General features: G+C 55.4%; 1 protein-coding gene across 4 annotated transcripts in view; it reads left to right on the top strand.

Annotated features, from left to right (window-relative positions):
• Positions 1-18,599, top strand: part of tp53bp1 (tumor protein p53 binding protein, 1) — a 95,823-nt gene extending 77,224 nt beyond the window's left edge. For all 4 annotated transcript variants that reach the window (XM_070864952.1, XM_070864949.1, XM_070864950.1 and 1 more), the window contains 11 exons: positions 871-1,023; positions 2,149-2,462; positions 4,180-4,344; positions 5,856-6,280; positions 8,185-8,376; positions 11,426-11,602; positions 13,724-13,936; positions 14,920-15,014; positions 15,846-16,045; positions 16,925-17,070; positions 18,262-18,599. In XM_070864952.1, coding sequence (XP_070721053.1) covers positions 871-1,023; positions 2,149-2,462; positions 4,180-4,344; positions 5,856-6,280; positions 8,185-8,376; positions 11,426-11,602; positions 13,724-13,936; positions 14,920-15,014; positions 15,846-16,045; positions 16,925-17,070; positions 18,262-18,449 — 2,268 coding nt within the window. In that variant the 3' untranslated portion in view covers positions 18,450-18,599. The remainder of the gene's footprint in view (positions 1-870; positions 1,024-2,148; positions 2,463-4,179; positions 4,345-5,855; positions 6,281-8,184; positions 8,377-11,425; positions 11,603-13,723; positions 13,937-14,919; positions 15,015-15,845; positions 16,046-16,924; positions 17,071-18,261) is intronic.
• The last annotated feature ends 389 nt before the right edge of the window (positions 18,600-18,988 follow it).

Raw genomic sequence — 18,988 nt, 5'->3', positions numbered from 1 at the left:
ACCCTAACTCTCACATCGAAGCCCATCCCTCCGGTACCCAAACTCTCCCATCGAGGCCCATCCCTCCGGTACCCTAACTCTCACATCGAAGCCCATCCCTCCAGTACCCTAACTCACATCGAGGCCCATCCCTCCGGTACCCTAACTCTCCCATCGAGGCCCATCCCTCCGGTACCCTAACTCTCCCATCGAAGCCCATCCCTCTGGTACCCTAACTCTCCCATCAAGGTCCATCCCTCCAGTACCCTAACTCTCCCATCAAGGTCCATCCCTCCAGTACCCTAACTCTCCCATCGAGGCCCATCCCTCCAGTACCCTAACTCACCCATCGAAGCCCATCCCTCCGGTACCCTAACTCTCCCATCGAAGCCCATCCCTCCGGTACCCAAACTCTCCCATCGAGGCCCATCCCTCCGGTACCCTAACTCTCACATCGAAGCCCATCCCTCCAGTACCCTAACTCTCCCATTGAAGCCCATCCCTCCGGTACCCTAACTCTTCTATTGAGGCCCATCCCTCCGGTACCCTAACTCTCCCATCGAGGCCCATCCCTCCGGTACCCTAACTCTCCCATCGAAGCCCATCCCTCCGGTACCCTAACTCACCCATCGAGGCCCATCCCTCTGGTACCCTAACCCTCCCATCGAGGCCCATCCCTCCGGTACCCTAACTCCCCCATTTGATGCAGCTGCATTTTGAATACTTTTTACAAATTTTCCAAATATATTACATCCTTTGAGTAAAAAAAAATATAGTTCCTGTAACCTTGCGTTAAACCATTCCCGGCGATTTGAAGCTGTGTCTGGGCGGATGCTCGGTAGACCAGTTGAGGGTTTGTGTAACGGCCGCACTAACTGTTTTGCGCTGCAGGAGGAAGAGGATTTGGAGCTCCCGCCCCCTCCACCTGGCCGGCTCCTGCGCAGACACGTCCGCACAATCCGCGAGGTGCGCACCGTGCTGACTCGCATCATCACCGACGTTTACTACATGGACGGGAAGGAGGTGGAGCGCAAAGTGACCGAGGTAAGGTCCGATCGGGGGTGGGGTCAGTGTTGGAAGAAGCAGCAGGCTGAGCGTGGCAGACACGGAAAATAGACCCCTCCGACAGTGCGGCGCTCCCTCGGCACTGCCCCTCCGACAGTGCGGCGCTCCCTCGGCACTGCCCCTCCGACAGTGCGGCGCTCCCTCGGCACTGCCCCTCCGACAGTGCGGCGCTCCCTCGGCACTGCCCCTCCGACAGTGCGGCGCTCCCTCGGCACTGCCCCTCCGACAGTGCGGCGCTCCCTCGGCACTGCCCCTCCGACAGTGCGGCGCTCCCTCGGCACTGCACTGGGAGTATCGGCCTGGATTTTGTGCTTGGGTCCCTAGGGTGGGACTTGAACCCACAACCTTCTGACTCGGGCGAGGGTGCTGCCCACTGAGCCACGGCTGACTAATGTAAATAAATTGGGAATTTTATTAGTCGAGGCATAGCATACAAGAGCAGGGGAGGTTATGCTTGAACTGTATAAAACACTAGTTATGCCACAGCTGGAGTACTGCGTGCAGTTCTGGTCACCGCATAACAGGAAGGATGTGATCGCACTGGAGAGTGTACAGAGGAGATTTACCAGGATGTTGCCAGGACTGGAGAATTTTAGCGATGAGGAAAGATTGGATAGGCTAGGGTTGTTTTCTTTGGAACAGAGGAGGCTGAGGGGAGACCTGATTGAGGTGCATAAAATTATGAGGGGCCTGGATAGAGTGGATAGGAAGGACCTGTTTCCTTTGGCAGAGGGGTCAATAACCAGGGGGCACAGATTTAAAGTAATTGGTAGGCGGTTTAGAGGGGATTTGAGGGGAAATGTCTTCACCCAGAGGGTGGTGGGGGTCTGGAACTCACGGCCTGAAAGGGTGGTAGAGGCAGAAACCCTCACCACATTTAAAAAATATTTGGAGTGCACGTGAAGTGCCGTAACCTACAGGGCTACGGACCGAGAGCTGGAAAGTGGGATTAGGCCGGGTAGCTCTTGGTCGGCCGGCGCGGACACGATGGGCCGAATGGCCTCCTCCTGTGCTGTAACTTTCTGTGATTGTATCTCTGCTGCGACCAGAGGAGTTGTCACCGTTTAACGTGGCTCCCTTTCTGTCTGTGTTTTGTTTGGTTAGGAGAGCGAGGAACCGGTGCTGGAGTGTCGGGAATACGAGAACGAGGTCTCACCGTCTCGGGCCACAGGGTCCATGACCTCTGGCGACCTGGGGGACATCAGCTCCTTCTCCTCGAAGGCCTCCAGCTTGCTGCGAGCCTCCAGTGGCACCAGCAGCATCGTGTCGCTGGCTCACAGCAGCAGCAGCAGCGGGGGAGGAGGGCCTGCCTCGCACGAGCGGGGGAGGGGCAGCGGCGGCTCCAGGGGGCGTAACGGAGGGGCAGACCTGCGGGAGTTCGTCGTGCCCAGCGGACGAGGCATTCAGTCCAAACTCAGGTGGGGGCCATCGCTGCAGAGCGGGTGGGGCGGGTGTTGGTGACTGGGTGGGGGGGGATTTCTGATCCTTGTTTTCAATCTCTCTGTCCTTATCTCCCCATTGCACACTTGTACTGCGGGAAATTCCAGGGCAGGTACAGGGGGTTAGATACAGAGTAAAGCTCCCTCTACACTGTCCCATCAAACACTCCCAGGGCAGGTACAGGGGGTTAGATACAGAGTAAAGCTCCCTCTACACTGTCCCATCAAACACTCCCAGGGCAGGTACAGGGGGTTAGATACAGAGTAAAGCTCCCTCTACACTGTCCCATCAAACACTCCCAGGACAGGTACAGCACGGGGTTAGATACAGAGTAAAGCTCCCTCTACACTGTCCCATCAAACACTCCCAGGGCAGGTACAGCAGAAATAGGAGCAGGAGTCGGCCATTCGGCCCCTCGAGCCTGCTCCGCCATTCAATAAGATCACGGCTGATCTTCGACCTCAACTCCACTTTCCCGCCCGATCCCCATATCCCTCGATTTCCCCTCGAGTCCAAAAATCTATCGATCTCAGCCTTGAATATACTCAACGACTGAGCCTCCACAGAGTAAAGCTCCCTCTACACTGTCCCATCAAACACTCCCAGGGCTGGTACAGGGGGTTAGATACAGAGTAAAGCTCCCTCTACACTGTCCCATCAAACACTCCCAGGGCAGGTACAGGACGGGGTTAGATACAGAGTAAAGCTCCCTCTACACTGTCCCATCAAACACTCCCAGGGCAGGTACAGCACGGGGTTAGATACAGAGTAAAGCTCCCTCTACACTGTCCCATCAAACACTCCCAGGGCAGGTACAGGACGGGGTTAGATACAGAGTAAAGCTCCCTCTACACTGTCCCATCAAACACTCCCAGGGCAGGTACAGCACGGGTTAGATACAGAGTAAAGCTCCCTCTACACTGTCCCATCAAACACTCCCAGGGCAGGTACAGCACAGGGTTAGATACAGAGTAAAGCTCCCTCTACACTGTCCCATCAAACACTCCCAGGGCAGGTACAGGGAGTTAGATACAGAGTATAGCTCCCTCTACACTGTCCCATCAAACACTCCCAGGGCAGGTACAGCACGGGTTAGATACAGAGTAAAGCTCCCTCTACACTGTCCCATCAAACACTCCCAGGGCAGGTACAGCACGGGTTAGATACAGAGTAAAGCTCCCTCTACACTGTCCCATCAAACACTCCCAGGGCAGGTACAGCACAGGGTTAGATACAGAGTAAAGCTCCCTCTACACTGTCCCATCAAACACTCCCAGGGCAGGTACAGCACGGGTTAGATACAGAGTGCATGTCTCAGTGCAATCTCCGACGTGAGCGCCCTTCTGTAGCAGTGTGACATTGTTTGAAGTCCCACACTGGCTGTCCTGTTGTGACTCTGGGCGAGATGGGCAGGCTTGTGCAGTGGGTCGAGCTGCTTGTTTGAGCTGACATGGGACGTCTTACAGAGGAACCTCTTGGGATTGGGTGTGGGCTGGACTTGAACCCAATTGCCATGGGGAGGGTGGCCAATGGCCAGCTCATTGTCCCGCTCGGTGGTTGGGAGGAGTTACTACACCAGCCAGCCCAGATGAGTGGCTGTTTGACGCTGAGCGCCGTTCCACGATTGAGCTGCCTGTCATTATCCTTCGCCTGCAACGCCATCTTTCTGATTTTGTTTTTGTTTTTTGTTTTAAGCCCTCGGAAGGTTGGAGGCCAATATTGGTCGCCGTCGAAACATCCGCTGTCAGGTGTGGCAGAGACAGAAGAGACCTCACTCAGCCACAAGCCCATACCGAGGAGCCCCGCTCCCCGGGGTAGGGGGAAGAGAGGGCGGCCGCCAATCCGATCGCTAGTTGGGAGGTAAGCCGGGCAGGTGGGGAACTTGGGAATGCCAGTCCTGGGGAAATGGAACACTTTCGGCCAACACTGGGGGCTCTTTTTGCATCGTGAATAAAGGACATAAGAAATAGGAGCAGGAGTCGGCCATTCGGCCCCTCGAGCCTGCTCCGCCATTCAATGGCTGATCTTCGACCTCAACTCCACTTTCCCGCCCGATCCCTGTATCCCTCGATTTCCCCTAGAGTCCAAAAATCTATCGATCTCAGCCTTGAATATACTCAACGACTGAGCCTCCACAGCCCTCTGGGGCAGAGAATCCCAAAGATTCACCACCCTCTGAGTGAAGAAATTCCTCCTCATCTCAGTCCTAAATGGCCGACCCCTTATCCTGAGACTGTGACCCCTGGTTCTAGACTCTCCAGCCCGGGGGAAACATCCTCCCTGCATCTACCCTGTCAATCCCCCTCAAAATCGTGTATGTTTCAGTGAGATCCCCTCTCATTCTTCTAAACTCCAGAGAATATCGGCCCAGTCTACTCAATCTCTCCTCATCGAACAATCGCCCCATCCCAGGCCCCGTCTGCTCGCTCAGGTGGACGTAAAAGATCCCACGGCACTATTTCGAAGAGCAGGGGAGTTCTCCCCGGTGTCCTGGGGCCAATATTTATCCCTCAATCAACATCACTAAAACAGATTATCTGGGTCATTATCACATTGCTGTGTGTGGGAGCTTGCGTTTCCCACATTACAACAGTGACTACACTCCAGAAAGTACTTAATTGGCTGTCAAGACCTTTGTGAAAGGTGCTATACAAATACAAGTCTTTTTATTGCCGAGAATTTTAGGTACGAGGAACGATTGGATAGGCTGGGCTTGTTTTCTTTGGAACAGAGGAGGCTGAGGGAGACCTTTGTTGAGGCGTATAAAATTATGAGGGACCTAGAGTGGATAGGACAGACCTATTTCCCTTAACACAGGGGTCAACAACCAGGGGGCATATTTTTGAAATAATTAGAAGGTTTAGAGGGGATTTGAGGAGAACTTTCTTCACCCAGAGGGCGGTGGGGGTCTGGAATTCACGGCCTGAAAGGGTGGTAGAGGCAGAAACCCTCATCACATTTAAAAAGTACCTGGATGTGCACCTGAAGTGATGTAACCCACAGGGCTACGGACCGAGAGCTGGAAAGTGGGATTAGGCTGGGTAGCTCTGGGTTGGCTAGCACGGACACGATGGGCCGAATGGCCTCCTTCTGTGCTGTAAATGTCTGTGATTCTTTTGTTCTTTCGATCGCTGGATTTTTTTCATTCACTCTTTCTGTCTCTTTCCTTCTCTCCTCCCTTCCTTTCTTTTCCTTTCTCTCTCACCCCTCTCTCCCCCTCCCCCTCCCCCTCCCCCTCCCCCTCCCCCTCCCCCTCCCCCTCCCCCTCCCCCTCCCCCTCCCCCTCCCCCTCCCCCTCCCCCTCCCCCTCCCCCTCCCCCTCCCCCTCTCTCCCTCGCTAACCACCCTCTCCCCGCCTTGTTTCCCCACAGGGAGATGATGCCCACCTCTCCCCGGGCACGGGGGGATGACCCGTCGAGCGCCACCTCGCCGGAGGAGGACGCCTACACCCGCATTGCGGCCCGGCCCCCCGAGAAGGCGGCGGCCCCGCCCCTCCCCCGCTCTGGCTCACCGGAGGTGCCCCCGCCCCCGGGGTCGTCTCCCCCCGCCTCGGGCCCTGAGCTCCCGGCCTCCCAGACCAGCAGCTTCGTGGGGCTGCGCGTGGTGGCCAAGTGGTCGTCCAACGGGTACTTCTACTCTGGTGCCATTACCCGGGACGCCGGCGACGGCAAGTACAAGGTGTTGTTCGACGACGGCTACGAGTGCGAGGTGTCGGGCAAGGACATCCTGCTGTGTGACCCCATCCCCGTGGAGACAGAGGTCACCGCCCTATCTGACGACGAGTACTTCAGTGCAGGTAAATGTGTGGCGTAGCGGGATCAGTCGCTGGGCCAGTGATCCAGAGCGCTCGAGTTCGAATCCCACTCCGGGCACTTTGGATTGTTTTAAAAGCTGCAAATGCATTGGGATCAGCCTTTTACATCGGAACAGGAGGAGGCCTGTTAAGCCCTCTTAAGAATTTTATACATTTCAATGAGATACGGACAGTGACAGACATGTGAAGAGTCCCTGGCCCTACACAATTGCGATGCCTCGTGTATTCAGTATACACACTCTCCCTGATGAAGTGCAACATCCCCACCGGCGCCTGGGAGTCCCTGGCCAAAGACCTCCCTAAGTGAGGGAAATACCTCCGGGAGGGCGCTGAGCACCTCGAGTCTCGTCGCCGAGAGCGTGCAGAAACCAAGCGCAGGCAGCGGAAGGAGCGTGCGGCAAACCAGTCCCACCCTCCCCCTTCCCTCAACCTGTGACAGAGACTGTAATTCCCGTATTGGACTGTACAGTCACCTGAGAACTCATTTTTAGAGTGGAAGCAAGTCCGAGGGACTGCTTATGATGACACACTCTCCCCACCCCACCCAAACCATGAGATCTCCTGGGAAAGGCGAAAACCAGCTTTTTAAAAAAAAACAGCCAATTTGGCCGGGGTAAAAATCTGTGAAATTCCTCTCCAACCCATCTAGGCGATGGAACCTAGTCCAGGAGATCCCTGAATTCCCTGCGGCACCTGCCTTCTGTGAGAAGCGATCTCTGACACAGCCAGAAACGGGTCCAGCTCTCGCAAAGGAATTCAACGAGCGCCCCTCATTCTTCTAAACTCGAGAGAATATCTGCTCAATCTCTTCTCTTGGGTCAATTCCCCTCCCCCCCCAATCCCAGGAATCAGTCTGGTGAACCTTCGTTGCACTGCCTCTATGGCAAGTATATCCTTCCTTAGATAAAGAGACCAAAACTGTGCACAATACTCCAGGTGTGGTCTCACCAGGGCCTTGTACAGTTGTAGCAAGACTTCCTTAGTCTTACACTCCAACCCTCCTGCAGTAAAGGCTAAAATGCCATTTGCCTTCCTTATTGCTTGCCATGCCTGCGTGCTAACTCTGTGATTTGTGTACAAGGACTCCTAAATCATACCAGCATCACCTCGTCTCTCACCATTTAAAACACACTCTGCTTTTATATCCGTCACACCAAGAGTAGTGGCAATCTGTAACACTTTCCCCCCCCCCTGAAAGGCTGTGGACGCTGGGAGAGATTTGCAGCTCTCCAGACTGATCGAGTAGATTGTTGTGGGGCAAGGGTGTCGAGGGATTTGGAGCCGAATGAGGATGAGGTGCTGATCAGACGACTTCCTCACTCGTGTACTCCAACCCCCCCTTGCACTAAAAAGGCAAAATAATGCGGATGCTGGAATCTGGAATAATAAAAAATGCTGGAAATACTCAGCGGGTCAGGCAGCATCCGTGGGGAGAAAAACAGAGTTAACGTTTCAGGTCGGGGCTCAGTCTTTGAGTATATTCAAGACCGAGGTCGATAGATTTTTGAATATTATGGGAATCGAGGGCTAGTGCAGGAAAGTGGAGTTGAGGTCGATGATCAGCCGTGATCTCACTGAGTGGTGGAGCAGGCTCGAGGGGCCGAATGGCCGACTCCTGCTCCTAATTCTTATGTTATGTTCTTATGACCCTTTGTCAGAAGTGGAAGAAGTTCAAGATGTAACAGGTTTTTAAGGAAGTGTAGGGGCAGGGAAAGGGGAGGGTCTGTGATCGGGTGGGAGACAGGAGAGATTAAAGAGACAAAAGGAGAAGGTAATGGGACAAGTTAAGGAACAGGAGATAAGTCGGGAGGAGGTGTAAATTGAGCAGTAAAGATTGCCGCACCATTTGCAAAGACCAGTGACCACCCCGTGTGCCGTTGCCGCAGGTATCGTGAAGGCGCACCGGAAGGAGGCCGAGGAGTTCTACTACTGCATCGAGAAGGACGGCCTGCAGAAGTGGTACAAGCGGATGGCAGTCATACTGTCGCTGGAGCAGGGCAACCGGCTGCGGGAGCAGTTCGGCCTCGACCCCTGTGAACCCACCACCCCCCTCACCATGGCCGCGGACATCAGCTTGGGTAAGTGAGGGAGAGGTCTCTCTTCTCCTCTTTCCCCCCACCCCGCCGGCCTCTGGGGCGCCCTCCTGCTCTCATTTGGCTTTTGTTACCACTAGGCTACTCCAACGCACTCCTGGCTGGCTTCCCACATTCCACCCTACATAAACTTGAACTCACCCAAAACTCGGCAGCCCGTGTCCTAACTCGCACTGAGTCCCACTCACCCATCACCCCCTGTGCTCGCTGCCCTGTGTCCTAACTCGCACCGAGTCCCGCTCACCCATCACCCCCTGTGCTCGCTGCCCTGTGTCCTAACTCGCACCGAGTCCCGCTCACCCATCACCCCCTGTGCTCACTGACCCCGTGTCCTAACTCGCACCTAGTCCCGCTCACCCATCACCCCCTGTGCTCGCTGACCCCGTGTCCTAACTCGCACCGAGTCCCGCTCACCCATCACCCCCTGTGCTCGCTGCCCTGTGTCCTAACTCGCACCAAGCCCCGCTCACCCAACACCCTCTGTGCTCACTGCCCCGTGTCCTAACTCGCACCGAGTCCCGCTCACCCATCACCCCCTGTGCTCACTGACCCCGTGTCCTAACTCGCACCCAGTCCCGCTCACCCATCACCCCCTGTGCTCGCTGACCCCGTGTCCTAACTCGCACCGAGTCCCGCTCACCCATCACCCCCTGTGCTCGCTGCCCTGTGTCCTAACTCGCACCGAGTCCCGCTCACCCATCACCCCCTGTGCTCGCTGCCCTGTGTCCTAACTCGCACCAAGCCCCGCTCACCCAACACCCTCTGTGCTCACTGCCCCGTGTCCTAACTCGCACCGAGTCCCGCTCACCCATCACCCCCTGTGCTCACTGACCCCGTGTCCTAACTCGCACCCAGTCCCGCTCACCCATCACCCCCTGTGCTCACTGCCCCGTGTCCTAACTCGCACCGAGTCCCGCTCGCCCATCACCCCCTGTGCTCGCTGCCCCGTGTCCCAACTCGCACCCAGTCCCGCTCACCCATCACCCCCTGTGCTCACTGCCCCGTGTCCTAACTCGCACCGAGTCCCGCTCACCCATCACCCCCTGTGCTCACTGCCCCGTGTCCTAACTCGCACCCAGTCCCGCTCACCCATCACCCCCTGTGCTCGCTGACCTACATTGGCTCCCGGTTAAGCAACGCTTCGTTTTCAAAATTCTCATCCTTGTTTACAAATCCCTCCATGGCCCTCGCCCCTCCCTATCTCTGTAATCTCCTCCAGCCCCCCCCCCGCCATAAATGTCTGCGCTCCTCCAATTCTGCCCTCTCGAGCATCCCTGATTATAATCACTCAACCATCGGTGGCTGTGCCTTCTGTTGCCTGGGCCCCAAGCTCTGGAACTCCCTCCCTAAACCTCTCCGCCTCTTTAGCTCTCTTTCCTCCTTTTAAGATGCTCCTTAAAACCTACCTCTGACCAAGCTTTTGGTCATATCACCTTATGTAGCTCGGTGTCAGCTTTTGTTTGATAATCACTCCTGGGAATCAAAGAAATTTACAGCACAGAAGGAGGCCATTCGGCCCATCGTGTCCGTGCCGGCCGACCAAGAGCCACCCAGCCTAATCCCACTTTCCAGCTCTTGGTCTGTAGCCCTGTAGGTTACGGTACTTCAGGTGCACATCCAAGTACTTTTTAAATGTGGTGAGGGTTTCTGCCTCTACCACCCTTTCAGGCAGTGAGTTCCAGACTCCCACCACCCTCTGGGTGAAGAAATTTCTCCTCAAATCCCTCTAAACCTCACCTCCCCCCACCACAATTACTTTAAATCTATGCCCCTTGGTTGTTGACCCCTCTGCTGAGGGAAATAGGTCCCTCATCATTTTATACACCTTAATAAGGTCTACCTCAGCCTATTCTGTTCCAAAGAAAACAATACCAGCCTATCCAATCTTTCCTCAGCTAAAATTTTCCAGTCCTGGCAACATCCTCATAACTCTCCTCCGTGCCCTCTCGAGTGGCGGTAAGGTGTTGCGATGCGCGGGTCCTGCCCTGCCCTGCGGTGTTGCGATGCGCGGGCCCTGCCCTGCCCTGCGGTGTTGCGATGCGCGGGCCCTGCCCTGCCCTGCGGTGTTGCGATGCGCGGGTCCTGCCCTGCCCTGCGGTGTTGCGATGCGCGGGCCCTGCCCTGCCCTGCGGTGTTGCGATGCGCGGGCCCTGCCCTGCCCTGCGGTGTTGCGATGCGCGGGCCCTGCCCTGCCCTGCGGTGTTGCGATGCGCGGGCCCTGCCCTGCCCTGCGGTGTTGCGATGCGCGGGCCCTGCCCTGCCCTGCGGTGTTGCGATGCGCGGGCCCTGCCCTGCCCTGCGGTGTTGCGATGCGCGGGCCCTGCCCTGCCCTGCGGTGTTGCGATGCGCGGGCCCTGCCCTGCCCTGCGGTGTTGCGATGCGCGGGCCCTGCCCTGCCCTGCGGTGTTGCGATGCGCGGGCCCTGCCCTGCCCTGCGGTGTTGCGATGCGCGGGCCCTGCCCTGCCCTGCGGTGTTGCGATGCGCGGGCCCTGCCCTGCCCTGCGGTGTTGCGATGCGCGGGCCCTGCCCTGCCCTGCGGTGTTGCGATGCGCGGGCCCTGCCCTGCCCTGCGGTGTTGCGATGCGCGGGCCCTGCCCTGCCCTGCGGTGTTGCGATGCGCGGGCCCTGCCCTGCCCTGCGGTGTTGCGATGCGCGGGCCCTGCCCTGCCCTGCGGTGTTGCGCTGCGCGGGCCCTGCCCTGCCCTGCGGTGTTGCGCTGCGCGGGCCCTGCCCTGCGGTGTTGCGATGCGCGGGCCCTGCCCTGCCCTGCGGTGTTGCGATGCGCGGGCCCTGCCCTGCCCTGCGGTGTTGCGCTGCGCGGGTCCTGCCCTGCCCTGCGATGTTGCGATGCGTGGGCCCTGCCCTGCGGTGTTGCGATGCACGGGCCCTGCCCTGCGGTGTTGCGATGCGCGAGCCCTGCCCTGCCCTGCGGTGTTGCGATGCGCGGGCCCTGCCCTGACCTGCGGTGTTGCGATGCGCGGGCCCTGTACCGAGCTACGCGGGTGTAATGACGAACGAACACTGCGCCCACAGATAACCTGGTGGAGGGGAAGCGGAAACGGCGCAGCAGTGTTGGGGCCAGCACGCCGACGCGGAAACAGGCGGAAAGCCCGCGGGGCCTGGCCCTCTCGGGGAAGAGGAAGCTGATGAGCTCGGACGAGGAACGATCGCCTGCAAAACGCGGACGCAAGCCGGGGTCTGGAAAATCCGGTAATAACGTTGGGCGGTTGGGAGTGGGAGCCCGGTTTTAGAACGGTATGCACAGCAGGAAGCCATTCGGCCCATCGTGTCTGTGCCAGCTCTGTGAAAGAGCGATCCCATTCGTCCCAGTCCCCCTGCTCTTTCCCCACAGCCCGGCACATATTTCTGCAATGTATTTGCTTCATGGGTTCTTTGCTTAAGAATTCACAGCAACACATTGCTAATAAACCAACTAGTTCTTAATAGCAAAGGTTTAACAATCACATGACACATTACCGGTTCATCCACCAGGCTCACAACCACCTGCCCCATCGTGGATCCCCCAAACCCAACTGGCTGGGGTTTTATTGAGTCTCGTGAACATCACGTGACTGGCTAAGCCCCTCCCACCTCAACAGCTCCACAACTATTTTAAGCTGTGATCAGTAATCAAGTGCCCCCTGATTAAAGGTGGGGGCACACTCCAAAAACTTTAAGTGCCCCTTTTTTTTTGAGGGCACTAAAACACAAATGATACAAGTGCCCCCTGGCTAAAAGTGGGAGGGAGAGGCACTTTAACAGCTCTACAAACCTGTAAGCGTACTCCCAGTGCGTACATTACAGTTTCCTTTTCAAGTATATATCCACTTCGTTTAGCTTAATACTAAAGGCCTCTATTAGATCACCTCTCGGTCTTCTCTTCTTTGCAGAAAAGAGCCCCAATTTGTTTAATCGTCCCTGATAGTTTTATCAGGAAAGGATGCGCAGGCTGGGCCTCTTTTCTCTAGAAAAGAGACGGCTGAGGGGTGAGTTGCTAGAGGTCTTTAAAGTAATGAAAGGGTTTGATGGGATAGAGGTAGCAAAGATGTGGGGAGACCTGAACTAGTGACCATCAATATAAGATGGTCACTAAAATCCAATGGGGAATTCAGTACTTTACCCAGAGCGTGGTGAGAATGTGGAACTCGCTGCTACAGAGAAGGGTTGAAGCGAATAGTATCGATGCATTTAAAGGGAGGCTCGACAAACATATGACGATACAAAGATGGGAGGAAAAGCAATGTGTGAGGAGGACACACACAATCTGCAAAAGGACATAGACAGGCTAAGTGAGTGGGCAAAAATTTGGCAGATGGAGTATAATGTTGGAAAGTGTGAGGTCATGCACTTTGGCAGAAAAAAAATCAAAGAGCAAGTTATTATTTAAATGGAGAAAGATTGCAAAGTGCCGCAGTACAGTGGGACCTGGGGCTACTTGTGCATGAAACACAAAAGGATAGTATGCAGGTACAGCAAGTGATCAGGAAGGCCAATGGAATCTTGGCCTTTATTGCAAAGGGGATGGGGAGTATAAGAGCAGGGAAGTCTTGCTACAGTTATACAGGGTATTGGTGAGGCCACACCTGGAGTACTGCGTGCAGTTTTGGTTTCCATATTTAAAAAAGGATGTACTTGCTTTGGAGGCAGTTCAGAAAAGGTTCACTCGGTTGATTCCGGAGATGAGGGGGTTGACTTATGAGGAAAGGTTGAGTAGGTTGGGCCTCTACTCATTGGAGTTCAGAAGAATGAGAGGTGACCTTATCGAAACCTATAAGATTATGAGGAGACTTGACAAGGTGGATGCAGAGAGGATGTTTCCACTGATGGGGGAGACTAGAACTAGAGGGCATGGTCTTAGAATAAGGGCCGCCCATTTAAAACTGAGAGATGAGGAGGAATTTCTTCTGAGGGTTGTAAATCTGTGGAATTTTCTGCCTCAGAATGGAAGCTGGATCATTGAATGGATTTAAGACAGAGATAGACAGTTTCTTAAACGATAGGGGAGTAGGGGGTTATGGAGAACAGGCAGGGAAGTGAACCTGAGTCCATGATCGGATCAGCCATGATCGGATCAGCCATGATCGGATCAGCCATGATCGGATCAGCCATGATCTTATTAAATGGCGGAGCAGACTCGAGGGCCCATATGGCTGACTCCTGCTCCTATTTCTGATGTTCTTATGAGGGAGAAGGGAATAGAGGGTTACGCTGATAGATTGAGATGAGGAAAGACGGGAGGTGGCTCGAGTGGAGCATCAACGCCGGCATGGACTGGTGGGGCTGATTGGCCTCTTTCTGTGCACTCTGTGAACTGTGGTTTCCGGTCTGCAGGGATCTCGAAGCTGAGCGGATTTGCGAGCCCCTCGGAGGGCGACATGTCCAGGGAGTCTGGCCCCTCAGTGGAGGCCCAGCACGGACCCTTGCCGAAAAGCCCCACCCTCTTCGTGGGCTACGCCTTCATCCTCACCGCGGCAACCGAATCGGACCGGCGGACCAACAAACAAGCCCAGCGGGACGGAGCCCTCAGCAGCGAGGAGGATGAGGGTGAGCCCAATCGTTCCTCCCTCCCCTTCCTGCGCAGCTGTCGCCGGTGGTTAATGGTAGCAACGTGATTTGGGAGGGGGATCGGAGCGAGCCACACTGGGGGGGGTGCACTGAGAGAACACAACGCACTTTGTCAGTGGGATGGGGGGAGAATTTCCCAATACCCAGACCCCCTTCAGCTGGTCCAGACACTCGGACTTTATACGGTAGATTTGCAAACACTTTTATATAAAAAAAAAAAAAAAAATTCATTCCTGGGATGTGGGCGTCGCTGGCAAGGCCGGCATTTATTGCCCATCCCTAATTGCCCCTTGAGAAGGTGGTGGTGAGCCGCCTTCTTGAACCGCTGCAGTCCGTGTGGTGAAGGTGCTCCCACACTGCTGTTAGGGAGGGAGTTCCAGGATTGTGACCCAGCGACGATGAAGGAACGGCCGATATATTCCCAAGTCGGGATGGTGTGTGACTGGGAGGGGAACGTGGAGGAGGTGGTGTTCCCATGCACCTGCTGCCCTTGTCCTTGATCTCATTGAATGGCGGAGCAGGCTCGAGGGGCCGAATGGCCGACTCCTGCTCCTAATTCTTATGCTAAGTTATTGTGTAGTTTCTGTGCCTGAGGTTCGTGCCCAGACTTGAGTAATCCGGCAACAGTCAGAGGTGAGGGGGAGGGGGTGTGGGGCCCAGAGGTCGGGGGTTTGGGAGGTGGGGGGGTCGTGAGTCACCTGCTCCAACCTCCGGCAATCCGTTCGACCAGAACTGGCGACTCCGTTCACTGATCAGCTTGGAACTGAGGCACGCACAGTGAACAGGAAGATCCCAGGAGAGACACTATGATTGGCCTCTTCACCAAGGTGGGCGGGGGGGGGGGGGGGAGATGAGGAGCGAACAGAAACATCAGCCCCGGTCTCGACCCCTCACTCCCCCAGCATTAGTGAACAGGCTGAGGGTCAGAGTCGATGTCTCACTGTGTCCCTGTTTCACTCTAGAGTTTGTGGAAACTGCGGCCTACAATAAGCAGTACACCGAGAGGCAGCTACGGGCTGGGGGCGGATACATCCTCCAGGACTTCAACGAAGCGCAGGTAAAGGTTTAACAGCAGCCCCTGCTGCCCGGATACCGATCTCGGGTCAGCGGAGAGGGAGCTGAGGGCCGATGGGAGGGAACTAGACCCAGACTGGACACACGCAGACTGCCCCCCCCCCCCCCCGTCTGTCGGGTGAAAGACGGAGCCATTTTAACAATATTCTTAAGAGCTTGACAGGGTAAAGAAAGAAAGGCTTGCATTTATATAGCGCCTTTCACGACCACTGGATGTCTCAAAGCGCTTCACAACCAATGAAGTACACTTTTGGAGTGTAGATGCAGGGAGGGTGTTTTTCCCCCCCCCCCCCCCCCCCCGGGCTGGGGAGTCTAGAACCAGGGGTCACAGTCTCAGGATAAGGGGTCGGCCATTTAGGACTGAGATGAGGAGGAATTTCTTCACTCAGAGGGTGGTGAATCTTTGGAATTCTCTGCCCCAGAGGACTGTGGAGGCTCAGTCGCTGAGTATATTCAAGACTGAGATCGATAGTTTTTGGGGCACTAAGTGAATCAAGGGATCGGGCGGGAAAGTGGAGTTGAGGTCGAAGATCAGCCATGATCCCATTGAATGGCGGAGCAGGCTCGAGGGGCCGAATGGCCGACTCCTGCTCCTAATTCTTATGCTAAGTTATTGTGTAGTTTGTGTGCCTGAGGTTCGTGCCCAGACTTGAGTAAACCGGCAACAGTCAGAGGTGAGAGGGAGGGGATGTGGGGCCCAGAGGTGAGAGGGAGGGGATGTGGGGCCCAGGGTAACTCCCTGAGTCCAACCCTTTATCTGCAACTTCCCCGTGCTCTGCGCGACTTGACGGTGTGTGACCTTGTTGTGTTTCAGTGTAAAGCTGCGTACCAGTGTGTACTGATCGCAGACCAGCATTGTCGAACCAAGAAGTACTTCCTGTGTATCGCCAGCGGGGTGCCGTGTGTGTCCAACCTGTGGGTCCGCGACAGTTGCCTCTCAAACCAGCTGCAGCCTTACAAGAATTACATGCTTCCCGCCGGATACAGTGTGGAGGCCGACCGTATCCTGGAGTGGTGAGAAAACGGACGCACTTCTATTTTTGTTCTCCAGAGTCATTCGGACATAGATCCACTCTCCCCACCCATTCAATCCCCTCCCCCAATCGCAGACTCCCCCCACCCATTTAATCCCATCAGTAGATTGGGCCTATGCTCTCTTGCATTTAGAAGAATGAGAGGGGACTTCATTTAAATGTGAGAGATTCTGAGTGGGATCTTTCAGAACTGCAAAGGTCACCGACCTGAAACATTTAACTCTGTTTCTCTCTCCACAGACGCTGCCTGACCTGAGATTTCCAGCGTTTTCTGTGTTTTTTTTTTTATTTCAGATTCCAGCATCTCCAGTATTTTGCTTTTGTGTAAGATTCTGAGGGGGCTCGACAGGGTAGATGCAGAGAGGGTGTTTCCCCTCGTGGGGGACTCGAGAACTAAGGTGCACATAGTCTCAGAATAAGGGGTCGGCCGTTTAAAACTGAGATGAGGAGGAATTTCTTCTCTCGGAGGGTGGTGCATCTGTGGAATTCTCTGCCCCGGAGAGCTGTGGAGGCTGGGTCATTGAATATATTTAAGGCTGAGATAGACAGATTTCTGGACTCTAGGGAAATCGAGGAATATGGGGATCGGGCAGGAAAGTGGAGTTGAGGTCGATGATCAGCCGTGATCTTATTGAATGGTGGAGCAGGCTCGAGGGGCCGAATGGCCGACTCCTGCTCCTAATTCTTATGTTCAGTAGAAGTTCTGTAACACGAGCCGACACCCCAAAGCTAATCAGAACATTGTAAATATTCGTGGTGTGGTCTGTCTCGCTCTCCTTCCTGATGTATTCCGTCTCGCTTCTGTCCGCTCCTTACCCTTCACTTTCACACTCCCCTCCTCCCTCTCTCCGTCCCGCAGGCACCCGCGGACCGTCCCGTTTAAGAATATGAAGATGCTGCTAGTTTCTGATCAGCAGGAGAGTTTCCTGAGCCTCTGGTCGGAGATTGTGATGATGGGCGGGGCCATGTCCGTCAGACAGCACAACGCAACCGCGCACAGCATGGGTGAGCAGCGGGCAGCGGGCGGGCAGCGAGCGGGCAGCGGTGTCGGTGTGTGACGTGTGCAAATAGTGAGGGGTCCCTTCACACACTCCCAGGGCAGGTACAGGGGGTTAGGTACAGAGTAAAGCTCCCTCTATACTGTCCCATCAAACACTCCCAGGGGAGGTACAGGGGGTTAGATACAGAGTAAAGCTCCCTCTACACTGTCCCATCAAACACTCCCAGGGCAGGTACAGGGGGTTAGATACAGAGTAAAGCTCCCTCTACACTGTCCCATCAAACACTCCCAGGGCAGATACAGCACAGGGTTAGATACAGAGTAAAGCTCCCTCTACACTGTCCCCATCAAACACTCCCAGGGCAGGTACAGGGGGTTAGATACAGAGTAAAGCTCCCTCTACACTGTCCCATCAAACACTCCCAGGGCAGATACAGCACAGGGTTAGATACAGAGTAAAGCTCCCTCTACACTGTCCCCATCAAACACTCCCAGGGCAGTTACAGGGGGTTAGATACAGAGTAAAGCTCTCTCTACACTGTCGAACATTGCATATGATGTTTATTTAGTTCTGCTGCCGAGACTTTAGTCACACCCTGTATCTCGGAGCATAACCCAGAGCGGAAATCAGCCTCTGATATTTTGAGGCCGGATGAGAGTGCTTTGGGCAATCTTAGGCAGTCCCTCGGAGTCGAGGATGACTTGCTCCCACACTAACACCAGTTCTCAGGTGACTGAGACCAATGCGGGACCGACAGTCTGTGTCACAGGCGGTGTCTGGGGCACACGGTGGTTGGAGGGACGGGGTGGGTGGGGGGCTTGAGTTGCCGTGCGCTCCTTCCGCTGTTTGCGCTTGGCCTCCGCGTGCTCCCGGCGGAGAGACTCGAGGTGCTCAGCGCCCTCCCGGATGCACTTCCTCCACTTTGGGCCGTCTTGGGCCAGGGACTCCCAGGTGTCGGTGGGGATGTTGCATTTTATCAGGGAGGCTTTGAGGGTGTCCTTGAAGCGTTTCCTCTGCCCACCTGGCGCCCGCTTGCCGTGTCGGAGATCCGAGTAGAACGCTTGCTTTGGGAGTCTCGTGTCGGGGCCCGCGGGCGATGTGGCCCTGCCCAGCGGAGCTGGCCAAACGCGGTCAGTGCTGGGGATGTTGGGGACCATAACCTTTTGGCCGACTTGACGATTGCTTCTTCTTGCAGACGTCCCGTTGGGCATCTTTGACATCGTGGTGACCGATCCTTCCTGCCCGCCTTCCCTGCTCAAGTGTGCGGAGATGTTGAAGCTGCCAGTGGTCTCGCAGGAGTGGGTGATTCAGAGCCTGGTGACTGGCCAGCGTGTCAGTCACAACAAGCACCCCCAGTACAAACACACCTACAAACCCAGCTAAAAGGAGAGCTCACCTTCTCGCTCCCTCAACCGCCAATCAATTGTGGTGTTGTTTTACATTTTAGAAGCTTTTAATTGTTTGTGTTTGTAACTGCATGTATGAAAATGTACATAGTTTTATCGGTTTCATTTTTATTAAAAAAAACAATAACGGAACAAACGGTGAAGTTTCACGGCCGCATTTTTTGGGGTCAGTTTTAAATTAATTTTATTTTTGTCTGTCTTCATCTCAACATGTGCCAGGCTGGCACTGTGCCCACAGGGGCCTGGGATTATTGCGCGATCTCAGCCGGTGGGTGGGGTGGATCGATTGGCCCGCCATCTTCCGAGGATTAATATTCAGCTGTTCCTGATCGCTCGCTCATGAATCCCGCCCCTCCACTGTCCGCTCGCTCCTGCAGCTTGGGTCTGGACTCATTGCAGTTTAGAAGAATGAGGTGTGATCTTACTGAAACGGTTAAGATTCTGAGGGGGCTTTGACAGGGTAGATGCAGAGAGGATGTTTCCCCTCGTGGGAGAATCTAGAACTAGGGAGCAAAT

This window comes from Pristiophorus japonicus, chromosome 21 (genome assembly GCF_044704955.1).
Source record: "Pristiophorus japonicus isolate sPriJap1 chromosome 21, sPriJap1.hap1, whole genome shotgun sequence".
NCBI classification, from domain to species: Eukaryota; Metazoa; Chordata; class Chondrichthyes; family Pristiophoridae; genus Pristiophorus; species Pristiophorus japonicus.
The sequence above is the reverse complement of the archived record's forward strand: the minus strand, read 5'-3'. Positions and strand labels throughout refer to the sequence as shown.